General features: G+C 45.9%; 1 protein-coding gene across 3 annotated transcripts in view; it reads right to left on the bottom strand.

Annotated features, from left to right (window-relative positions):
• The window catches only part of ADAM22 (ADAM metallopeptidase domain 22), a 1,168,071-nt gene that overhangs the window by 285,180 nt on the left and 858,982 nt on the right, over positions 1 to 23,909 (bottom strand). For all 3 annotated transcript variants that reach the window (XM_085631338.1, XM_085631339.1, XM_085631337.1), the window contains exon 16: positions 15,039 to 15,110. In XM_085631338.1, coding sequence (XP_085487464.1) covers positions 15,039 to 15,110 — 72 coding nt within the window. The remainder of the gene's footprint in view (positions 1 to 15,038; positions 15,111 to 23,909) is intronic.

Raw genomic sequence — 23,909 nt, 5'->3', positions numbered from 1 at the left:
GACGTGCGCAGCACTACGGAGGTAGTGCTCACGACGGCCGTTGGCCGACGCATGCAGCAAACGGGTTAAAGCTTTAAATGATTTACCAGATTAATCAGTATGATCATACAACTTAACATTGGTGATGAGGGGGAGTTGTCAGTGGAATGGTGACCTGATCGGCTGAGCTGGGCTGTTGGAGATGGGCTAGTTGTGACTGGCTGGGGGCTTGATGCGACGTGCTAGTAAGGCAGGCTGTGAATGCTTATTTAGCTGGTGGACAGGGCCAGACTGAAAAATTTGCGGCCAGTGAGAGAACTTGTCAGGTCTGGAGGAGTGTGCCATTTGTTACTGTTGGCGTCCTCGCGCAAGAGTTAAGTGGGAGGTTCCAGCGCACTGAGGGCGAGCTATTCTGATTTCCTCATGCATCTGTGAAGAGTCAGGTCATGTGCATTGTTCCAAGGCACTCATCATGCTGTGACGCACTCAACCGTCATTCATCTGTTTTGCGGGGAAATCTGGGACACAAGAAAAAGTGTTGGATGAGTGGTTATTCACACATGATACCATATTCCAAATGGTACTTGTGCCGGGTCTCCAGTACCTCACACACCCCAATTAATTATATTAAGTAAGCAACTATTCAGCTGAACAAAGATTGTATGACATATTTGTACAGTCAACTTATTGTACTACTTTGCGGACATTGTCCTACTAAGTGCCAGTGACCTGCACACTCATATCAATACTGTAGTAATTTGTGTGTAATAACAACCATACTAGATTGCTTTAAGCTTATTTGATGTAAGGGAGTTAAAATATATATGTGTATTTAAGATAATGGCTTGTATTCAACCTACAATTTTTTTTTAACTGAGCCTGGAGATCCTCTGTTATAGTGGATGTTATAGCTTGATATTATTATAAGCTTATGTGGTGGTTTTAGAAGATGGAAAATGATCACCTGAAAGGCAGTAATCCTTATCAAGACAACGATTAGGATGTGGAAATTTAGCGTGCAAACTGAACATTATCTGCGCCATCTTGCCTCTCCCCAGCGCCACGCATAGCAAATGCACGGCCGCCATTTTAGGCACCCCACTCTCTCTCCCCGCTCACTCTCGATCGCCAGCGCTTTCCCCCGGCGCTGCGAGCATCCCCCGCGCGCCGGCCACCCCCGCTCTCTCATACAGGCCATAAACCCTCTCCTTCTGCGCGACCCTGCTACGGAACCACTTCCGACCGACAACCCATACATGGTCATGCCTCTCCTTTGATAACCCCCTTCCTCTGCGCCCCATTGTCTGAACTGGTCCCAGGCCATCACCTAGCCCTGCGGATGCAGTTTATTGCCCCTACTGTAAGGGAAACACCCCACATCAAAGGGATTACGGTAGAATCAAAGCCCCTACCCCCTGAGACCCGGCCGGTTGCACACACCCCCGGGAATTAGCGGAATTCCCTGCTGCGCGATAGCCATCTCCCACTGCGGGTAGGGTGGGAACCTCTACTGTAACCATGTGTGGGATCGGATCTGAGCCGGGGCTTCAGGGGATATTTCCCCGCACATCAAGGGAATCTCAAGAATGTACTATGTATAATAAAGCAATAAACCAGTGTATAAGAGACCAGGTCTCAGAGATGCAGTTAGAGCACCTCGTGACGATACCTTGCTGTCTGATCTGATGTGTTCTGCTCCGACGGAATAAAACCTTGTTTCCTGCCTTCCAGTCTCCGGCGCCTGCCTCTTTTATTGGTAAATTATCGAGTGGTATGAGAGGCGATTACCGCCGGGCAAATACTTGAAAGGATACCGACTGAAACTGCCGCTACCATTTAACAATTGGCGCCCAACGTGGGGCCCATCAGCGACACGTGGATCCAGTGGGAGAGGTCCCGACGACAGAGTGAACGACTGCAACGATCGGGAGAGCTCCTGCCCAATAGACCCTCGTCTGGCAGCCGATCATCCGAACTTCACTGGTTCCGAGCAGACCTCTCTCGAGTGATCTACGGTCCTGACTGGGAACCATCAGGAGTGCCGCGGCAAATACGGAGAGTAGAGGACGATCGGGCGCTGGAGGCGGAAGACGAGAAACTGTCCACGCGGTCCGGGTAAGGTCGTGATACACGACAAATTGAGAAATAATTGATTGATTGTTTGAAGCTTTGGAAATTCTAGTATTGCTCATTGATTGTTCCTTTTTGAGATATTCGCTGTCTACAAACGGGGAGGAGTAGAAATACTCTCTCTCTCTCCCTTTGCAGATAGTGAAGGGTAGGTAACGCAGACTTTTGTCCCCGTTGAAACCCGTCGTGCCTATCTTTATCTCCCCATTGATTGATTGTCCGAACATTGATTGTTTTGAAGAATAGTGCTTTTTGAGATATTCTCTGTTTGCAAACAACGTAGAATAGGAATATTCTGTCTAGTCTTTGCAAATAGTGAAGGGTAGGTAACGCAGACTTTTGTCCCCGTTGAAACCCGTCGTGCCTATCTTTATCTCCCCATTGATTGATTGATTGATTGTCCGAACACTAGTTGTTCGATATTGGTTCTTTGGAGGTATTCTCTGCTTGCAAATAACGAAGAATAGAGATATTCTGTCTAGTCTTTGCAAGCAGTGAAAAGATAGGTAGTGCTGACTTTTGTCCCCGTTGAAACCCGTCATGCCTATCTTCTCCCCACTGATTGGTAGTTGGTTCTGCCCGGACCGCTTATTAGAGGTGAACCATCCGGCTCCACTGGAGGGCACCCCTAATAAGGACATGTTCACTAAATATGGACTAGTCGCCGTAGCTTATACCAAGCTATGGCATAAATATACAAAGAAGGACCCCGAGAGTCAGTGGCCACTGATGGGATCCTTCGACGACCATAAGATAGAAGCGCTAGAAATAGCTCTGCGTAGCAATAAGACGACGCCTACTATGCTTGACAGTATCGGCATTTGGCGCAAAGAAGCAACGCAACGGAAAAAGAGGGAAGAAGTAAAAGCAGAAAAGGAATTACGAAAGGCAGCTCACCTTGCCGCTAGAAAGTTAGAAGAGGACATAAAGGAGAGAAGGGAAACTAAACTAAGACAGGAACCCGAAACCTCAGGCCAGTACGCTGTTAGGACCCCTTCTTTGCTCTACCCTGAGTTGTCCTCCAAGCAGCGAACGAATGACGAGTTACTGTTAGGTCCTCCGATCATTTACATGCCCCCTCCGTATGCACCCTCCCAATCAATAGTACAACACCCACAACCCCCGAACACGAGCGAAAGCAGTACAAGGGCCTCGGCCCTCACGGCCTCCGCGCCGGCTGAGCCTCTTGTGCCGAACCCAACGTCAACCACAACGCCAGTCGACCATGAGATAGGAAAGAAAGAGTCCACCAGAATGAATCGACTAACTAAGGATGAACGAGCAGGAATTGACAAGATAGTAGGGACGCTGGTGGAACGAAAAGAAAGTGAGGAGTATATAACAGACGTGTATAACTCGTATGCCGACAGCCGCAGACGACACTTCGTCGTACGGCTCTGTTATCACGCCCTGAATGCATATGAGGATAGGTACCACGATAAAGGTCCCGAAGGCTTAGCGGCCCTATATAGGAAGGTAGACATTGGGGAAGAAAGAGAGGGCGATGTAACGAACCTCTTCACTCGTACACTCGAGGTCTACCGACACCTTAAAGAACATGGACAGACCACCAAAACAGAAACCCCCATAGCAATTAATCCCCAGGGAGGAAGGGCCGATGCCATGATGCCCATTAAAGAAGCTGCCCCCTACTGGGTCCCCCCACGGGGTCAGGGAACACACGACGACATCAACAACCCAGATGCGAAGGGAAGGGTTGTATATAACTGGGTCTATCAGCCGTGGGACCGGCAAGATATTTTGACTTTTAGAAAGACTCTACCCGACTTAAGAAAGAACCCGACTGCCTTCTACACGGAATTGGGTACAGCCTTAGGCTCAACGATAATGACGTTAGCAGATATCGACTTGTTCTTTGGGCTATGTCTGCCGGCTGATGTGTGGAAACAAATCCGGAAAGTTGACCACGCTGAGCCGTTCGGATATACCTGGGTACAACTCGATACCATAGATAAACAGCGAGAGCCAGGACAGAAACCCCCGAAAGCCATCTTAGAGCTCCCAGACAAGATTGTACAAAGGCTGAAGACTCTAATCCCAGAAAGAAAGGTAGACTGGTCGATAGTGACGGCTTGCCGTCAGAAACCCCAGGAAGATGTGTCTGAATACTTCTCCCGATTCGAGACTGTGTTTTCCGATTACAGTGGCCAAGACATGACCACCGCAACCGGACACCACCTCTTTGTCCAGAATTATGTAAAGGGTCTGTCACAGGAAGTTTCCCAGAAGCTACAGACCAGCGAGAGTAGTTGGGCAGCCTCCAAACCCGCAGCGATTCTCCAGATGGCCCAATACTACGAAAATCAGAAAAACGAGAACGATAGGGCATCAGAGAAGAAGAAAAAGGAACTGAAGGAGAGAGTAATGATAGCACAGTTGCAAGGGGTGACCATAGGAAGGGAACCCCCGAAAGAGAATTACCAACCAACCGCCCCTAGAAAGCTACCCCCTAGAGACCATACACCTGCACCCTACAACGGACGGAGAGACTTGGATGGGAATCAATGCGCGTTCTGTAGAGGGTTCGGACACTGGAAATCCCAGTGCCCGGTCCTTCTGGAAATGAACAAGAATAGGGACCCCAGAGACACAACATATGACCCCAGAAACAGAGGACAGGGACGAGGGCACACGAACAACACCATCAACGACAGGCCAGGCAGACCAAACACCTTTGATCGCCCCCGACAAAACCAGTATCAGCAGTCCGACTACGAAAGCACCCATGACTTCGCATAGGACCGCCAGGGACAAGGGAGGGATCCAGTCGAACTCCGTGTTGACCAGCAAGGTCCTTACGTTACCGCTAAGGTCTTGGGCACAAAATCTCCATTCCTGGTAGATACTGGGGCGACACATAGTGCGTTATCTAAACGACTGATTCCTAGGGCACCCTTGTCTGGCTCACACGTAACCTCAATAGGCTTTGACGGAACGCCCTCCACTAACCCCTTATCAACACCAATCTCCTTTGACTTAGAAGATAACACCACTGACACGACCTTTCTGCTCTCCTCCAACACCCCCGATGCTATTATGGGACTTGATTTGCTAAAGCATTTTCGAGCCACCATCAGATGCTCCCCAGACGGAGTTCGAGTCATCCTACACGATAACCCAGATCTGTCCAGACCCTGTCACACATGGCGTATGCTCTCTATAACCGATGCTGATATGTCCCTACTCGACACATTACCTTCACATCTATGGGCTAAAACCGACTCAGATGTAGGGCGCATGGTGATCGACCCGGTACACATAACCGTCCGACCGGACGCAGTGCTCCCGAAGCTTCCACAGTATCGGATATCACCCTGGCGAGAAGGCATTGGTGGAAATCATCGAGTCCCTGGTCGAGGCAGGAGTGGTGGAAGAAGTAGTCAGTAATGTTTGCCTAAGCAACGCCCTTGTGCCTACTTCTCTGCCACTCTTGACCCCGTAGCCAGAGCTTTGCCCGCCTGCCTTCGAGCAGTAGCCGCCGCTGCTGTCTCTATCCGGCAAAGTGAGGGGATCGTGCTCTCGAACCCCCTCACAGTATTGGTACCCCATGCTGTTGATACCCTCCTGAACCAAACCAAGACTCAACACCTGACTAGCGCACGACTGACTGGGTATGAACTGACTCTGCTTGCACCCCATATCACATTGAAACGATGCACCACTCTGAATCCAGCTACTCTACTACCTCTCCCTGACGCTGACCCCAATGCATCCCCTATACATGATTGCGTGACCCTCACCGACGAACAAACCAAGAGTAGGGTTGACCTCCGGGATACTGCCTTCCCGGACCCTGACGGAGAACTGTGGGTGGATGGCTCATGCATCAAGCTCCCTGATGGCACCACCTCAGCCGCCTATGCAGTCACCACAGCTCGAACAGTTGTTGAGACAGCCCGCATCACACAGCGATCCGCACAGGCGGCTGAACTAATTGCCCTCACACGAGCCTGCATCCTGGCAGCAGGGACAACCGCAAACATTTACACAGACAGTCAGTATGCCTTTGGGGTAGTTCACCACTTCGGGCTCTTATGGAAAGAGAGGGGATTCTTGACTTCTCATGGCACACCCATCCTGCATGGAGATCTAGTCTCTGCCCTGACCGAAGCAGTCCTCCTCCCCACACGGATAGCTGTGATCAAATGCCAGGCACACAAGAAGGTGACAGACATTATAGATCAGGGAAATGCACTAGCTGACATTACTGCCCGAACCACAGCCGAGAATAGGTCCACGACCCGCATGTACGTGACCAGGTCACAAACTGAGAAATGGAAGGATGCTAGGGAAACGATTAGGGATATCCAACTAGCCAGCACACCACACGAATTAACTGAATGGGCCCGGGTGGGATTGAAGGACGATGACGGTTGTTGGCGAACTAAAGACTCGAACAAATGGTTGCTACCCGACTCATACTTGATCCCCATGCTGACCATGGCACACTCCCCCGCACACATAGGGTCTGCCCCCATGATCGAACTCATCTCCAAAGTCTGGCACAACGACAGAATACCAGACTCAGCCAAACGTCTGGTCCAACAATGCCTAGTATGCCTCCAACACAACCCTGGGAAAGGAACTGCTGTACCCCGGGGAGGGTTTGGGGTCCCCAATCACCCCTTTGAAGTCCTACAAATGGACTATGTCCAGCTAGAAAGGTGCCAAGGTTTAAAGTATGTGCTTGTCGTTGTGTGTGCCTTCAGCAAATGGGTGGAAGCCTACCCGACCCATGACAACACCGCTATGACTACTGCAAAAGTACTGCTGAAGGAATTCTTCCCCCGATACGGCCTTTGTCAAATTTTGTGGAGCGACAATGGCCCCCACTTCGTAGCCGAAGTTATCCAACTCATCTTAAAAGGGTTGGGTGTAAAACAGATGTTCCATGCGGTCTTCCATCCCCAATCTGCAGGCCTGGTTGAGCGACACAATGCCACATTGAAGCTTAAGATAGCAAAAATAGTCGCCACCACAGGACTAAGATGGCCAGACGCTCTCCCACTAGCATTGCTATCAATGCGTTCCACCCCCACCAAACACCACTTAACCCCCTACGAGGCCGTCTTTGGGCGGCCCATGAACCTTTGGACTGCACCAAAACCATCATCCATCCACGACGTCCCGGACGTCCTCATGTCTGACTGTTTGTATAACCTAACTAAGACGTTGTCTGTTATCCATCAGCAGGTGCTGCACGCCATTCCCGATGTTTCCAGGGGCCCGGGACACGACATCCAACCCGGTGACTTCGTCTTAGTGCGTAACTTCCAGCGCACCAAGAGTCTGGAGCCCCGGTGGACGGGCCCCCTGCAAGTCCTGATCACCACCCGAACAGCTCTTCGAGTGGAGGGGAAACGCAATTGGCTGCATGCACACCACTGCAAGAAGGTATCACCGACCCTGACAACCACGGACAACATCACCGCCCAAGAGGAACTTCTGGACAAAGACCGACCATCCCTGAGCCGCTGCCCGGATACAGAGACACTTGAGTTGATTGAATATCCCGATCCCACTGTGCCATCCAAAGAAGGGTATAACTTGCGACGAAAGGAGAGAACTTCGGCTAAGCAGACCACAGGCTAAGTGGAAATCTCAGAACGGTAGCCTAGTCACCTCAAAGGCCACCAGGAGAGAAACTAAAACAAAGTCTGTGGTTCTGCCCGCTACCGAGTCTCTTGAAGGTGATGGAAGCGCCCGACATGAAGATGATGGAAGCAACCGGACGTCCGAAGATCCACTTCAAAAACCCAAAGACTGACCGAATGCACAGCTTTAAGACAATAGCACTTTTCATTTCCCTTCTCTTTTGCCTTCTCCTCGTGGTCACCTTCTGGATCATGGAGGAGAGCACACCCGCTCATAAGACATTGCTGACTACCGTTCAACCTACCACCACGAAAGAACACCATCTGATCTCACTTTCACCCCAACTCCGAGAAAGGCGTAAGGAGTTCTGGAATAACTCTTTTGTGCAGTTACTCCACCAACACAATCTTGCCACCAACGCCACTAACTGCTGGATCTGTGGATTGCTGCCCCATGCCACTGGGCACTCAATCCCCTTCATCCCTTCACCTTTTTCCGTCCATGGTTCCTGCCTCGCCTGGCTGATCCTCCTGCAGGAGAGCTACAAGGACAATGCCACTTCCGGCAGAACCATGTCACACTTCTACCATGGGTTCTGGCTGAACAAAACTGGTAGAACCTCCGCCCTCTTCTGCCCTCTGAGATCGAACACTTCCTTTCACATGGACATCCCCGCCAAAGAACGAATTGAAATGCAAGTGTTCAACAATCCAGCCAGACCCACCTTCTCTTACCTCCGAAAACGGACAGCCGCCACCCTAACAGTGGCCCTGTCCGTCATCAACATCACTGGATCTGTATGCCTCGAAGGCCTGGGGGCACAGCTGGTGGGCCACAGCTCCTGCCTCATCACCCGAACATTGGACTCAGTTGACCCACCTTCCTTTGTTGCCTCCCCGAATATGTACTTCGTGTGTGGTACTAAGGCCTACACCTGGCTCCCGAAAGGTTGGGGAGGCACCTGCTACATCGCCTTTGTCCTTCCTCCGACGTATGTGGCTCCAGCAAACCATCACCGACAGAAACGTGCCAAAGACATTGTACAAACCGACTCCACCAGAGCACAGTTCATGGACGCAGTAAAGGGTCTTGTTCCGCTCTGGGGTCCGATGGCAAACAGCCGTGCCATCCGCCACTTAACCCAGGCAGTCGAAACAGCAATGAACATTACAGCTGGCGCCCTCGCCAACAACACCGCTGAGCTTCAGGCCGTCCGCCTGGTGGCTCTCCAGAACCGCCTTGTTCTAGATGTGGTTCTGGCTGACCGCGGAGGAGCATGCCGCATCATTGGGTCCAGCTGTTGTACCTACGTACCGGATAACTCACCCTCAGTCTACAAAGCAATTGAACACCTCCACAGACTGTCCACAGAGGTCCATCAAGAACAAGAAGAATGGTCACTGGGGAGTTGGTTTTGGGACGCTATTAAAGGTTGGGGATGGAGGCTGTTTTCATTTATCCTCATACCAATCATGATACTATGTGGATGTTGCTTGGGGATTCAGTGTCTGCCACCTTTATGTTCACTTTTTATGAACTGCATCTGCCCTAAGACTTTGGACTTTGAAACTGAGCGGATGAAAGCTCTGAATGAGGTGGAGGTACGGGGTATTATGGGGATAGATCCAAACTAGGCAAGCTGGCGAGACATGTTAAAAGGGAGGACTGTGGAAATTTAGCGTGCAAACTGAACATTATCTGCGCCATCTTGCCTCTCCCCAGCGCCACGCATAGCAAATGCACGGCCGCCATTTTAGGCACCCCACTCTCTCTCCCCGCTCACTCTCGATCGCCAGCGCTTTCCCCCGGCGCTGCGAGCATCCCCCGCGCGCCGGCCACCCCCGCTCTCTCATACAGGCCATAAACCCTCTCCTTCTGCGCGACCCTGCTACGGAACCACTTCCGACCGACAACCCATACATGGTCATGCCTCTCCTTTGATAACCCCCTTCCTCTGCGCCCCATTGTCTGAACTGGTCCCAGGCCATCACCTAGCCCTGCGGATGCAGTTTATTGCCCCTACTGTAAGGGAAACACCCCACATCAAAGGGATTACAGTAGAATCAAAGCCCCTACCCCCTGAGACCCGGCCGGTTGCACACACCCCCGGGAATTAGCGGAATTCCCTGCTGCGCGATAGCCATCTCCCACTGCGGGTAGGGTGGGAACCTCTACTGTAACCATGTGTGGGATCGGATCTGAGCCGGGGCTTCAGGGGATATTTCCCCGCACATCAAGGGAATCTCAAGAATGTACTATGTATAATAAAGCAATAAACCAGTGTATAAGAGACCAGGTCTCAGAGATGCAGTTAGAGCACCTCGTGACGATACCTTGCTGTCTGATCTGATGTGTTCTGCTCCGACGGAATAAAACCTTGTTTCCTGCCTTCCAGTCTCCGGCGCCTGCCTCTTTTATTGGTAAATTATCGAGTGGTATGAGAGGCGATTACCGCCGGGCAAATACTTGAAAGGATACCGACTGAAACTGCCGCTACCATTTAACAAGGAGCGATTGGTTTAAGAAAGTTTAAAAACTCCCACCTTTAGAAAATCCTGGCAAAATAGATGTGTATCAAATTGCAATTCAGCAATTACATGAAAGATATGGAAGTTAAATTAATTGTGTTGGAAAGAATCAAATTTTACTCCAGGGTTCAAAAACAGGATGAAACAATTGATCAATGTTAAGTGGTTTTGAGAGGATTGACTGTCACATGTAATTTTGAGCATGTCTTACGACCAAGTTTTGAGACACCAGGTTTTAAAAGTTAAGTCAAACAAAATATAGAAGAAATTGTGGTAAAGTGGAGAGATATCTTTGAAAGCCACTTTGGATGTTGCGAGAAGCATTGAAGTGTCAGAAAAAGGCTATTAAACAATAAGGAAGGAGAATGAAAGTCCTAGTGTGATTAATGGAGGGACAACAAATATGAGGGCAGGGAAGGACAAATGGAGAAAAAAAACTAGTGCTAAGAATAGAGAAATATTGTGTTATAGAAGTGGATTAAATGACCAATTAGCCAATGCCAAACAGTGTCCTGCCTAAGGGAAATACATAGCACTTGCAAGAAAAAGGGTTGTCAGTAGAGTGAGTAAATGATGAGAAAGAGAGTTTCATATCTGAGAACAATGATGTAGATACTTTGAGTATGCATGGAGTTGTATTGAGTTTGCAGCATGAAACAAAGTATATGAAACAATTGACAGTGAAATTAACTATTTGTGAATTACAAATTGATGGTATTCAAGTGAATGCCATGGTATATTCTTGTGCATGGTATATTATTATGGGCAAGGGCATGTGTTAGGGTCAGGAAGGGAATTACTGAAATCAGATGTAAGTTCTGGTAGGTATACAGGTCATAAAATACCAATGGTAGGTTTTGTGTGTGTGTGGATTTGGATTTGTTATAAGTTTGAGTTTATTTAGAACAGTGAACAGAACAGCATTTAATAATGGTATAAGAAATAATTGAAACACAATAAAAGTTTAAAAAAAATATGAAATACATCATAGAGTATACAATAGAACTACTTACAATTATAAGGATATGAATAAAACATACATCTTATGCTGTAAAAACAGTTGAAATGCACAAAATAACATTAAGGTGATTATTAAGCAGGAGGAGAAAAAGGAGAGCGAGGGATGGGATTGAAAAAACATTTTTGGATTTGGAAATTAACACTAAGAAATTTCATGGCAAATTGTATGTAGCAGATAAGAGTGAGATAATTCTGGAGTGTCCCCACATCCGTGAATTAGGAATCAGATTGGATCCCATGTTCGATCTCCCTGTTAATGCCATAAAAGGAATGAATGAAACAAGTTGTGAGTATGAGACACTTAAGATGAACTTCTTAAAGTATTCAGTGAATCTTTCAGAAGTCTAAAACATTTTAAAATTAAAATTGTATTTCAAGAGAAGGTTATTCGAGTGAGACAAAAATTACGCTATGTTCCAGTGAATTATAGACCTAAGCTCAAATAAATGCTTGAAGATTTATGTGGCAAAGATATCACTGAACCAATTGACAGTCCATATTGGACTTCTCCTGTGGAAATTTCACCTCAGGCAAATGGGGAATTTAGGACTGTGTGTTTATTTAAAATAATGACTCTCTTTTGGTAGATACATTTTCTTTACCTAATTTACAAGAATTAATGTCATCAGGAAATGATGCCACTGTGTTTTCTACAAATAATCTTACAAGTGCATTTGATCAAATGGAACTGGAAGACAAATCAAGACATTTTACAGCAGCAAAAGGGGCATTTCAATATAGGAGAATGCCTTTCTGCCTAGCTAGTGCCTCAGCAGTACATCAACAAATAAATTCAATGATTTTGTAAGACATGAAAAGGGAAAAGAGTTTTCCAAGACAATATATTGATATATGGAAGTAACAAAACCAACCATGATAAAAATCTAAACCAAGTATTGTCTGTCATTACAAGCAAAGGATTAACAGTGAAAATAGAAAAGTGTGCTTTTGGTAAGCCTCAGGTCGAATATTTAGCCCATGTGATATCAAGTGATAGCATTCGTCTAAAGGTTGGTCACATTGAACAAAATACAAACGCCCCTGCACTTTTAAACAACAATTACTATCCTTCTTAGGATTAATGGAATTTCACTCAAATTTGTGGGAAACTATAAGACCAAAGTGGAACACTTGAGAATACAAAACGTTCTTGGTGTCTTTTCACAGGCACCTTGTTTGAAATCTTTTGAGATGGGTATAGACTACGTAATTTCAATGGATGTCAGTGAGTATTGAGTTTGTGCAGTTACAAAGGCATAACACAATAATAAGGTGACAGTAGCTAACGTGAAAGTGAGGCAATATGAAAGAATTAAGAAACCTGGGTTTATACAGAAGGGTTTGCTTTGTTGGTCAGAACCTTAGCAGATTGTTAAGGTTTTAGGTAATGCTGTTAAAATGGAAGATGGTAGAGTGGTGAATCGACAACGAGTCACTTTGTGTAGAAATCTGCAAGAATATAGATACTCGCAAAGGAAGAGTGAAGATGTGAGTGGGAACACAATGTGGGATGTAGTGTGGTGTAGATGAAGGGTCTGAGATTGGTGTGGAGAATGTTGATGTACCAAATGTGCAGATGGATACAAGCTCTGATAAAATGCAAAGGGTGCAAAGTAATTCCGTCGGTTCAGTAGTGAGCAAGGGAAAAAGTTTATCTGGGGTTATAAGCGGACGAAACGAGAAATCCGAGTTATGAAGCTTCCATACAAGAAATGGGGGCCTCAACTCCCTGATTTAAAGCTAGATTTTTGGATGCTGAGTGATTAGGGTTTCTTTAGTTAGAAACGGACTCTAAATCAGATTTCTATAAAATCACAATGTCACATAGCATATTAAATAGCATTTTAAAATGCCTGTGTCAAAGTCAAATCAGCTTAATTTGGTTAAAAATAGTACAACCATGAAAGCATACTAAAAAAGAGTAATCTTCTTCACAATTCATTATAATCATTGCAATAAAACGCATAAGGAGTTAGAGATCATTCTATAGATGGGTAAACACAATATGATATTTTATACATCAAGAGTTAAATACAAAAGGTAATTTGTACATACAGGGCCAGATGTACAAAGGTTTTTGCGAGCACAAATGATTTTAGACCCGTTTGCTCCCGCAAAAAACCTGTGGCTCATGTATTAATCCTATTTTGCGAGTTGCGAATAAATTTGCGACTCGCAAAATAGGATTAGCAACTCGCTCTTAGGAAGGGGCGTTCCAAAGGTGTCCTTCTTAATAGTAACTCCAAAAGGTATGTATGAATGAATGTTATGCGACCGCAATTGCGATTGCAAAACACTTGCAGTTTACTACCCTTCTCAGAAGGGTGGTAAAGCACTCGCAAATGGGAAGGGGTGGAAGGGGTCGCCAGGGGACCCCTTTCCCTTTGTGGATGCATGTGCCCAAAAAACTTTATGGCAGGAAGTGGTTCCAAGGACCAATGCCTGCCCTTAAAAAATTATTTTTTTTAAAACTGCTTTATTTAAAAGCAGCCCCAGACATGGAGGTCTGCTGACCCCAGCAGGCTACCATCCCTGGGAGTGCCAGCCATTCCCAATGGGGTCGCAAATTGCGACAGCCTCATTAATATGCATAAGGCATGCAATTTGCGACCCCATTGGGAATCGCAAACAGTGTCTCAGACACTGTTGTGCATCCCAATTAGTGAGTCGCAAATGCAACGCAATTTGTGACTCGCTAATTGGCGGGTCGTACATCTGGCCCAAAGTGCCTACGTGCAGATATATGTAAGGAATACAACATCCTTAAACATCACTAATCAGTACATATCCTGTTTTCTTCATAAAGTAGAGCCTCAAGATGTGAATTAAGCTTTCTTCTTTCAATTGCCATTTGGGTATAGACCACCGCCGCATTGAAAACTTTCTCATTTTCTAAATTACAAATAAAATCAAAAGCAACTTTATAAGAGTACAATTTTTCCTTTAAAAATAATAGACTTAAAAATGCTCTTCCTAATATCTCTAAAAAAATCACAAATTAAGATAAAATGTAAAGTTGTCTGGTTTAATTTTCCATCACAGGGGCACTTTGGAAGATTTCGATTCCACTTACCCATGGTTGGAAAGGCTATTAAATAGTGTATAGTCCCCATTCTCAACCTTGGAAGATAGGCTGTTTCATAACTACTTTAACCATTAGCCGATGTAGCACATCCTTTCACTTTTCTGTGGCTGAAATACACCTTTGTCCAGGCTCCACACCTTTTCAGACCCTAGGGCAGACCCCCAAGGAAATCCTTGCCAGTGACTTCCTTCTCTATTCAGAATCATAGGGCCAGATGTACGACCATTTTTTGTGGTCGAAAACGGGAAATTGGCCTGTTCGCAACCGCAAAAAAAGGGTGCAGGCTTGTACAAACACTATTTTGCGAGTCACTGACTCGCAAAATAGCGTTTGCGACTCTCGCTATTAGGAAGGGCGTCCCTTCCTAATAGCGAGTCTCAATGCAATGTACTATTGTTTTGCGACCGCATTTGTGGTCGCAAAACACTTGTAGTTTACCACCTACTTCAAGTAGGTGGTAAACCACTCGCAAACCTATCTGGAGTGATGTGCCGTCGTGAATAAACAGATGCATTACAGTGTGTATTAGGGTTCTCGGAGTACACTCATAAGGATTTCTATGATTTTGACAAAACAACAACTTATTTAAAAAAAAAATGTAGAATATTCGATATCTCCTCAGGTAAACACAAGCACTAAAGTCTGTAAAAGGAGTTACTGACTGTAATTAAAGTACTTACAGCGGAAGTGCCACAGTCGCACTCTTCTCCGACCTCGACAAAGCCGTTGCCACATTCTGGAGGATCTAACAGCTGAAAAGAAAAAAAGTGAATTGAACAATTTATTCCAAAGAGAAACGCTGAACAAATATTCTACATATGCAAACACTTACTACATATGGCAGCACACGTTAGCCATCATCACCAACACTAAATGTATCAAAATGCACAAGTTCTAAATCGCCCCCGGTTAAAATACATGGCCCTTAACATTTAGCAAAAGTAAAGCAGCTTGATTTTATAAACACTTTCGGTGAGTTCACATATCTACCGCCCAAGGGAAGTTGGTCCCAGGCGTTGCTGCTAACAGAAATTACTTGCTACAGTGGGGACTTAAAGATCCATAGGAAGACAGGGGCTCTTTAATTTTTTTTGCTGGAGAGGTGAAACAAGGAGGGGGTATTGGCCCACAAATTAAAAAATGACGTGGGAATTGGTGCAGAAACAGTGATTCCCAATATTGAGGGACACGTCTTAAAAGACATAGCAACTGGGCTAATGATCATAGACAATTTAATCTGGCATCACATGCAGTGACATCATAGGAAATAACATCACAGGAAGTGATGTCATGTCCTATAATATCCCTACCTTAGGGATTGATCATGAGTCAGACCAAGCAGGGGAGCTTGGCTTGGAGCTGATGAACATGGCATCATGTCCCTGAGGCTCACAAGGACATGGCAAGCCCAAGCTACAAAAGATTAGATACACAGCTACAGATATGTAAAAAAAAAAAAAAGGTACTGCTATCTATACCCATGGAAGTTAGATATCAATTCCTTTGTCGAACGGAAGGCGGAATGGAAAGAAGTGAAAGAACTTGCTACTTTCACTGGACCTGTCCAGAATCACCAAGCTGACCTGCAAAGTAAAAGCCCCCAGACCTGGCACCATAGGTATAAGAAAGTTGCCATATGACAGACATTGGCACTCAGTTCTATGGACTACCCAAGGGTATGGTAGCAGATGCAACACCTGGCACCGAAATTCGAATGATATGAATGGTTCACAGGCGGACCAACAGAAACAAACTCATAGCGAATCATTACAGTGCATAAAATTCTCACCCCCTTGTAATTATGGGGACTGGAGTAGTGGCAGAGAGACCCGTTTGGTGCAGGAGATGTTGAAGCTGCTCCATGACATAGAAAGAGGACGCCACCTCTCAATACATAATGGCCACCTTCAAATGGATAGGAAGAGTGCTTTGGTCTTCTAAAAGGACCCCAATAACTATGGCCAGCTACCGCTAATGATCACTAGACTCCCTCTATTTCCCTACACAAATAACCACCTTCTGTGCCTTCCTTGAGATACCCTAGTCTGAGTGATACCTAAAATTAACCCCCCATCTCACAAAGGCAGGAACTTTATTCAGCGATAGAACATATCACTATGCCACCCAGACTAAAGGGTGAAGAGGATGTTCATTGAGAGAAGCTCAGTTGTCCTGGCTCCCACTACAGCGCAGAGGTACTGAAGACCTTTCCTCAATTCCACAACCAAGGAACCCAATGCTTGCTAAATCTACTGGCCTACCATATTGTCCTCATTTTCATAAGGGTGCTTACAATGTGGTACACATCCTTTGTTATTTATCACGCTCTTGTCGAAGGTCAATTATGCGCACCATCTCCTATTTTCAGAAGTAGTAACCAACCGACCACAATAGAAATTTTCACTTACAATCACAGTGGAAACTCCAGAGGTACAAGAGTCAGTCCTAGACATATTATTAACAGAGTTGACGGGCATTAAACCATTACATTCCAGAAACAGCTATCTTCAGAGGTACACAGGGTTACTAGTGTAGATACATTTATAGACTTTCAAATGGATGGGGCCCTGAACTTTGAAGACTGCACAAAAATAACATAGATTTAGAAGACTGCAGTCAGAGAGATAATGTGAGAAATCAGGAATACGGGAACATACAGAAAAAGCCGACATGCAATACATAATCTAATACCAACATTGATGAATATTACTTTTGAACCCCTCAGAACTGCAACGTCACACCGAGTGTGATCTCATAACTACGCTACTGATGCCACTCCTCAACAAATCCTAATCTGTGTGTTAGACATCAACAAGCACAACAGATTCTGATGGTTGTGAAAAAGCAGGTGCCATACCAACTAGAGAAAAGGCAGGTGGACTGTTCTACTGATTTTCCCTATGATACCAACGCCAAGCAAAAGCACTTTCTGGCCTTTGCCTAAGACTATGCATAAAAGAAATCGAACAGGGCCTATTGGAACCAGCCACAATGCTGATCCAGAGGCCCTGCAGAGATTTGTGGCCCAAAAGGACATAGAATCAGCACCGACAACATTAAGCACACAGTATAGAATGAGAATCAAATGGAAGGAGTAGAGGACAATAACCTTGAAGAACAGCTTTGCTGGGAAAAGGTGACACGTAAATGGGTGCAAGGAAGCAAACAGCGACAATGGGCACAAACAAAGCAGGAGATACTGTGAAGAAGCCTGGCCACTGTGCGTCTGTCTACTTTGAGATTATTTCACTGATGGCATTGGACTTGGACGAAGTAACAAACTAAAAAGTGTTTTATCTATGTTGTGCAGGTACGCCAGCAGGTTTGATGAGTTGGGGTTAGGAGATAAACTGAGAGAAGGAAGTATTTCTGAGGCCACTCTGGGAGCACTAACATCCATGGATGTTAATTTGAATAGGACTTAACCAGCACAATATCTCAAAGGGTCTCTAAGAGAAATGAGCAACAAGGGGACCACTCAAAATAGACAGTAGGGGTAGGAAGTCCTCAGATGATTTATTTTGGAAAATAGAAAATGTTGTTAGAAATGGGGGTCTCTAGTTGGCAAGGGTTTGCACCTTTGTCCAAGTAGGGACCCTTCTTCCTAGTCATGATAAGGGAGTTATACTCCTAAAATAGTCCCTGCTCACCCCCTTGGTAGCTAGGCACGAGTAGTCAGGCTTATCTTAGAGGCAGTGTGTAAAGCATTTGCACATAACCAACAGTAATACAGTGTAAGCACTACAAAAGGACACAACACAAGTTTAGAAAAATATCCAATATTTTTATATACTTAAGACAAGACCAAAAATTATAAAAATCCATAATACAGTACTTAGAAATCTAAATCTTCATTTATCAAAATAACCTTGAAAAACAGTTACTTGAAGTCGATAGCTCCCTCTGGGGCTATCACGGCGTCGTGTACAAACAAATCCAAACAGTTCTGGCTGACCACGGCGTCGCGGGCCAGCTACGGTGTCGGGAAGACCCGCAAAACAGTACCTTTAGAAATACAGGGCATCAGCGACCTCTCGTTGAGCTTCCGAAAGCACGGTGTCCGCAGGCGTAGGTTCCGGAGGTCGGTGCAGGAGTCGTCGGGCCCTTGAAGTCACAAACAGATCAAACTCCTCGCAGTTGAAGTCCGGAGAGCCGGGATCGGCAGGCGTCGGGTGCTGCGGAGTAAAGTGCAGCAGGGCGGCGTGAGATGCCCTCAGGTCGCGGGGCGGAGTGATGCGGTGCTCGTCTCGCTGCTGGCAGGTCACGGTGCAGGCAGCGGCGGCGGCGTTGCTGAAGCGCTGTCGTCGGCTGATGAACTGGCATCGATGGCAGGCTGCGGTGCGGGGTGAGGGCACTGCATCGTGTAACTTTACTAGAGGTGCCCTTGAACCATGGTGCAAGCAGAGGCATAGATTTCAGAGTGGAGCGGTGTTGTCGAGGATACAAAGGCGGAGTCGTGAAGCGAGGCAATGCAGAGTCCGGTGCCCATAGGTCAAGGTGCGAGCAGCGGCTCGGTGGCGGCGTCAGCAGGCGTCGTCGGTGAGACCAGGATCACGTTGCGGCGGTGCCCTCAGCAGTGCCTTCAGGACACGGAGTTGGCAGCAGCATCGGAGATGGCGTCGGGTTGCTTTTTCTCCTGTTGCAGCACAAAACACACAGTTCCCAGTGCTGAGGGCAGAAGAACTTGAAGTCTTTGCTATTCCTGAGACTTCTTGAACCGGGTGCAAGCTCTACCTCAAGCCCTTGGAGAAACTCACAAAAATAGATTGCAGAAAGTTCAGTCCAATCCTTTCACTGCCCAAGACAGAAGCAGCCACTGCGGGCCAATACTGCAAAGCACTCAGCAAAGTGGTAGTTCCTCCTCACAGCTTTTCCAGCTCTTCTTCTTGGCAGTCTTCTTGGTCCAAGAGTTCTAAAGTTCAGGGGTTTGGGCTCCACTTTTTATAGCCCAAAATCCTTTGTCTTCTCAGGCAGAGAGTGTCTGTGCCCAGACAGAACCAGTTCTGCCTTCTGTGTGGTGGCTTCCTGGCAGGAGCTGGAGACTGTATTGACAGAGGCAGACCAGGCCCATTGAGGTGCAAGGAAATCTCCTCCCCCTACTCTAAATGCAGCCCAGGTCTATACAGCCCTTTCCTGACCCACCTAGACTATCTGGAGCTACTGCTGCTCCCCAGCCCCTGTCATCCAAAACCCAGACAGTCAGTCCACAAACATAGCAGAGGCCTGCTGGATGGCTGAGCAAGAAAATACCTACTTTCTAAAAGTGTTTTTTTCAAACCCAGAATGTAAAAATCACCTTCACTAAAAGATGCATCTTTAGATTCTGAGTTCAGGCATACTGAACTTTATTTTCCTACCTAGTTCCCAGGGCCAGTTATGTTTATAGGATGTTATAAACAAACTCCAGAGTCTGTCCTATGGGGAACAGGTAGCCTTGCAATAGTGAAAAACAAAATTGGCAGTAATTCACTATCAAGACATGCCACACACACCAGGGCAAGTACTACCTTTCATATACACTGCACCCTGCCCACAGGGGTACCTTGGGCCTACCATAGGAGTGACTGACATGTAAAAAAAGGGAAGGTCAGGGCCTGGCAAGTAGGTGCACTTGCCAAGTCGACATGGCAGTACCAGACTGCACAGGCTCTGCAACTAAATCACATCTAGGCAACAGTAACCATCTAAGCAGGATATTCCTTTACCTCAGTATTCATCAATGCTCTGAAATGAACCAAGTCTGACATATGATATACACCTGTATTTGAATCATTGAAGAATTCGGAGAGAGGGAAGAAACAAAAATAAACATTTTGACAAAAGATACATCCCCAAATGAACAAAACAAAATAAAAGAGCGAGTAATAATTGGTAATTAATTTAGCCTTCATTGTCTGTAGAAAAAAGGGTGAGGATCTTATGGTTTAGCCTGAGAGAGTGACCCTCACATACTTTTTTATGAGTCCTGCTGAGGATATGTATAACTCAGTTCTCAGCCCATTGTGCACGGCCCTTATGAAAGTTTGCCCACAACCACTGGGACAATCTGTTGTTAATTTTCTATATAATTTTTTTTAAGGTTGCCATTTCACGCATTCTTCCAGCCTGTCATGGAATAGTGGGGGCTTTTTTGTTTTCCAGTGTTGTAAAAAAGACTATCTTTGTTTCCCCTAAGGGGTGGCATGCGAGGGTAGGTCAGGAAGGTCACCTATGTAGTTTAGTAATGCTGTTCTCGCACTCAGTTCACTTGCCTCTTATGCAGGTCCAAATTTGCTGCCAATACCAATGCACTTTTGAGCACTCCCATAAAATATGTACAATAGCTCAGTTCAGATCCCCAAAGACCACCATCCTGATTCAGGCCATAGTTCAGCCAGTGGAATCTGGCAGGGATCGGGGGTGGCGGGGGGGGAGTTCGGGGGAAGGATCGGTTGGGTGTGCATAAAAATAAATTTACCTGACCACGGCGTCTCTCCTCGTTGTCTCTCTGCGGGCGGAATAGATTTGTTGTGACTGGTCTGTGATTGTAATGCAACATTGTGATTGGTCTGAGTGGTGTGGTTCGGTGCTCAGACAAGCAGGGGGAGCCTGGGCATGTTCTCCACCCAGGCTGTGATGCCCAAGACGGCTGGCCAAACATTCATGCGCACTCCTCCCCCTGCTCCTCTGTCAGCAGAGCAGCCTCGCCGCCAAGCTGCTGCAGCAGGAACAAATAAAATGATAATAAAATCGAGGTATTATCATTTTATTTTTCCTTTTTTTACATTGCTGAAAAGCGGAGGAGCCACCACTGAGTTCAGATTTACATAATTCTTCTGTGCACCAATGCTATTGTGGCTTACCTTAAAGTATATATATTTTAAAACTCCTGCAGGTCTCTATTGTAATAATCCAGTATAGCTTTCCACTCCCCTTCTTAAAATTGGGTCTGTAGTGGAAGAGCAGCACAATTATCTTGAGGGAATTGGTGGTCGATCAGTAGAGAATAAAAACCTGCTTTTGTGCTCCTGTATTCCTTCCAAACATTTAAGCATTGGACAAAGGGTGAATTCTTTAAGGTGATATGTGATTGGTATAATATAATACTCAATCCATGTGATAACTGTTCCTGTCTCCATCTTTGAGACTGTGGAATACCGTATTTGAGGCAAAAATTTGGGAAAGTTTTCAGGTGTCCGTCATCGAGCATGTCATCAAGTTACATTATTTGGTGCTTCTTCCATAATGTCCAACACATTTTTTCACCTGTGTTGGATCGGGCCCATTTTGCAGGATCAGGGCCATTATCTCCTTGTGTTTGCTTTGTTCACCCTAAGTTGGCAGAGTATGCCCAGACGTCAGTCCCTTGCTCACGTTGCCTCTGGAATTAATCTAGCCTGGCTGATGAGGGGGTGTACCCCGAAACCGGTCCCAGAATGCTTGTTTCGGGTCCAGGGAAGACCTTGCAGGGCAGTTCAGGCTGGACTGTTTCCATGAGGAACAGGGTCAAGACTGATTTGCATATGGCTGGGTCTGAACCGGGGTGGCGCAGTGAGCTAAAGAACGATGATGGATTCAACCCAGCGCTGTGACTGGGAGTGAGTGTCTGAAAAGTTTCAGCCCTCCGGCCATCATTTCCTTGTGCTTGCTTTAAGTTTTAAGTGTCATGGCAGTGAAAAACTCCCACAGGAATTTCTCAACTGTAGCAAGGCTAGCTATCCCATATTCTAACAGTGGTTTACCTTATTACACATAGCAAGTGGTATCTTCCGTTTGGGAGCATATAGAGAAATATGTTTTCCACTCATTCCAATTATGATTTAAATCCTCCTTAGTGGTAAAGTCAAATTTTAAAGTACTATTCTGAAAATGCCACTTTTAGATAGTTGGAATTTTTCTGCGTAATCAAAATGTGCCTCTCTGCCAGTGTCCATGACTGTTAATGGCTTTCCTGTGGTATGATTTGTATTCCTTCCTGACAGGGGACAAAAGTCCATGGGTGCGGGAAAGAGTGTTCCTCGCCTGAGCAGGATGACCTCGAGGTTCTACCCATCCTTTCTTGAGCTTCAAAGGGTAGGCTGAGGGCTGCCCCCAACCCTTTCCTGCTGTCTGAAAATGCCTACCGTGCCACTGGCAAATCCAGCCCATGCCTGGGCCTGTCTGCTCTTTGTCTCCCTAAACCATTGGAGTCAAACCCAGGGAAAATGGAAGAACTGAGAAGAACCAGTTTAGGGTTGGACAAAGGAGGGTGACCCCAAGGGCCAGGTGGCTGACCACCTATTTGAGCTACAGCGACACAACAAGCTTCTGCAAGCCTGTAAAATCCATAAAAAGGAGGCAGACAATCCAGGTAAAGGTTAAATATGTTTAATCCACAAGGCACAGTACTGTTCAGCATAAAGGCAGGAACAGAATGAAGAGGATTGCAATTCTAGGTGGAATCACAGTTAACTGCATGGCAGGTGCCAGGGTCAAAAGTACTCAAGGGAAATAAAGGGAAAGGGGCATAAATAGGAAAGGAATATACAAGTAATGTAACACATTTCCCCTCCTAGCACAACAATAAGAAGAAACAATTTCAAGAAGGAACACTTACACATTTAGCTACCCTTTTGACATTCCAAACTTTGCCATCTTGGTTAACAATGCTGTTGCGATTGACCTTGACAATTTTGATGGGTCTCCCAAATTTCATTTCACCCTTAAGTAAAATACCTGGTTTGCGTATCCTGACCCATTCACCAACCATAAATTGTGGTTGTTTCACTTTCATGCAAAGATCATAATAACGTTTACATGTTTGTTGTTTCTCTTTCACTTTGAGGCCCACAACTTCTTTATCGACCACAGAACTGTGGTTATATATGGCCTTTTTAAACCACCAAGGGCACAACTTGGAGACAGGTTCCCTCCCTTTAAGTAAATGGAAGGGAGAGACTTTGGTGGTTGAATGTTGAGTTATATGGTATAACCTTCATTTTTCTCTCAACTTGTCTTTCCACCGAGCTCCAAAATTGCACACCCCTAGAATATCTTGTTTAAGAACTCTGTTATATCTCTCTACGTGGCCATTACCTTGAGGTTCATACAAGGCCGTGGTGACATGGCAAATATTAAAAAAATTGAGAAAGTCAGCCATCTCATGAGACCTCATCTGCACACCATTATCAGTGATGAGGACTTCAGGGTAACCTTCGCGGGCAAAAACCTCCTTTAAGGATACAAGACACTCTCAGAATTGGCATGATGTACAAGCTTGACTTCGGGCCATTTGGAGTGATAATCGACCATCACCAAGGCAAATCTACAGTCTTTGGGCAAAAAATTAAAAGGGCGGGCAATGTCAAAACCTACTTTCTGCCAAGGAAAATCTGGTCATTCAACAGGAATGAGGGGAGCAGGATCACACTTAAGCATTTTCTCACTCATGTACTTGAGACATTCCCTCACAATCCTATTTACAAATCTGTCTAAACCAGGCCACCAGAATAAAGACCTGATTAATCTTTTCACGGACGATATTCCCAAATGACTCTCGTGAGCTACAGATAATATATGGTCATGAAGAGACA

This window comes from Triturus cristatus, chromosome 10, assembly GCF_964204655.1.
Source record: "Triturus cristatus chromosome 10, aTriCri1.1, whole genome shotgun sequence".
In the NCBI taxonomy this organism is placed as follows: Eukaryota; Metazoa; Chordata; class Amphibia; order Caudata; family Salamandridae; genus Triturus; species Triturus cristatus.
The sequence above is the reverse complement of the archived record's forward strand: the minus strand, read 5'-3'. Positions and strand labels throughout refer to the sequence as shown.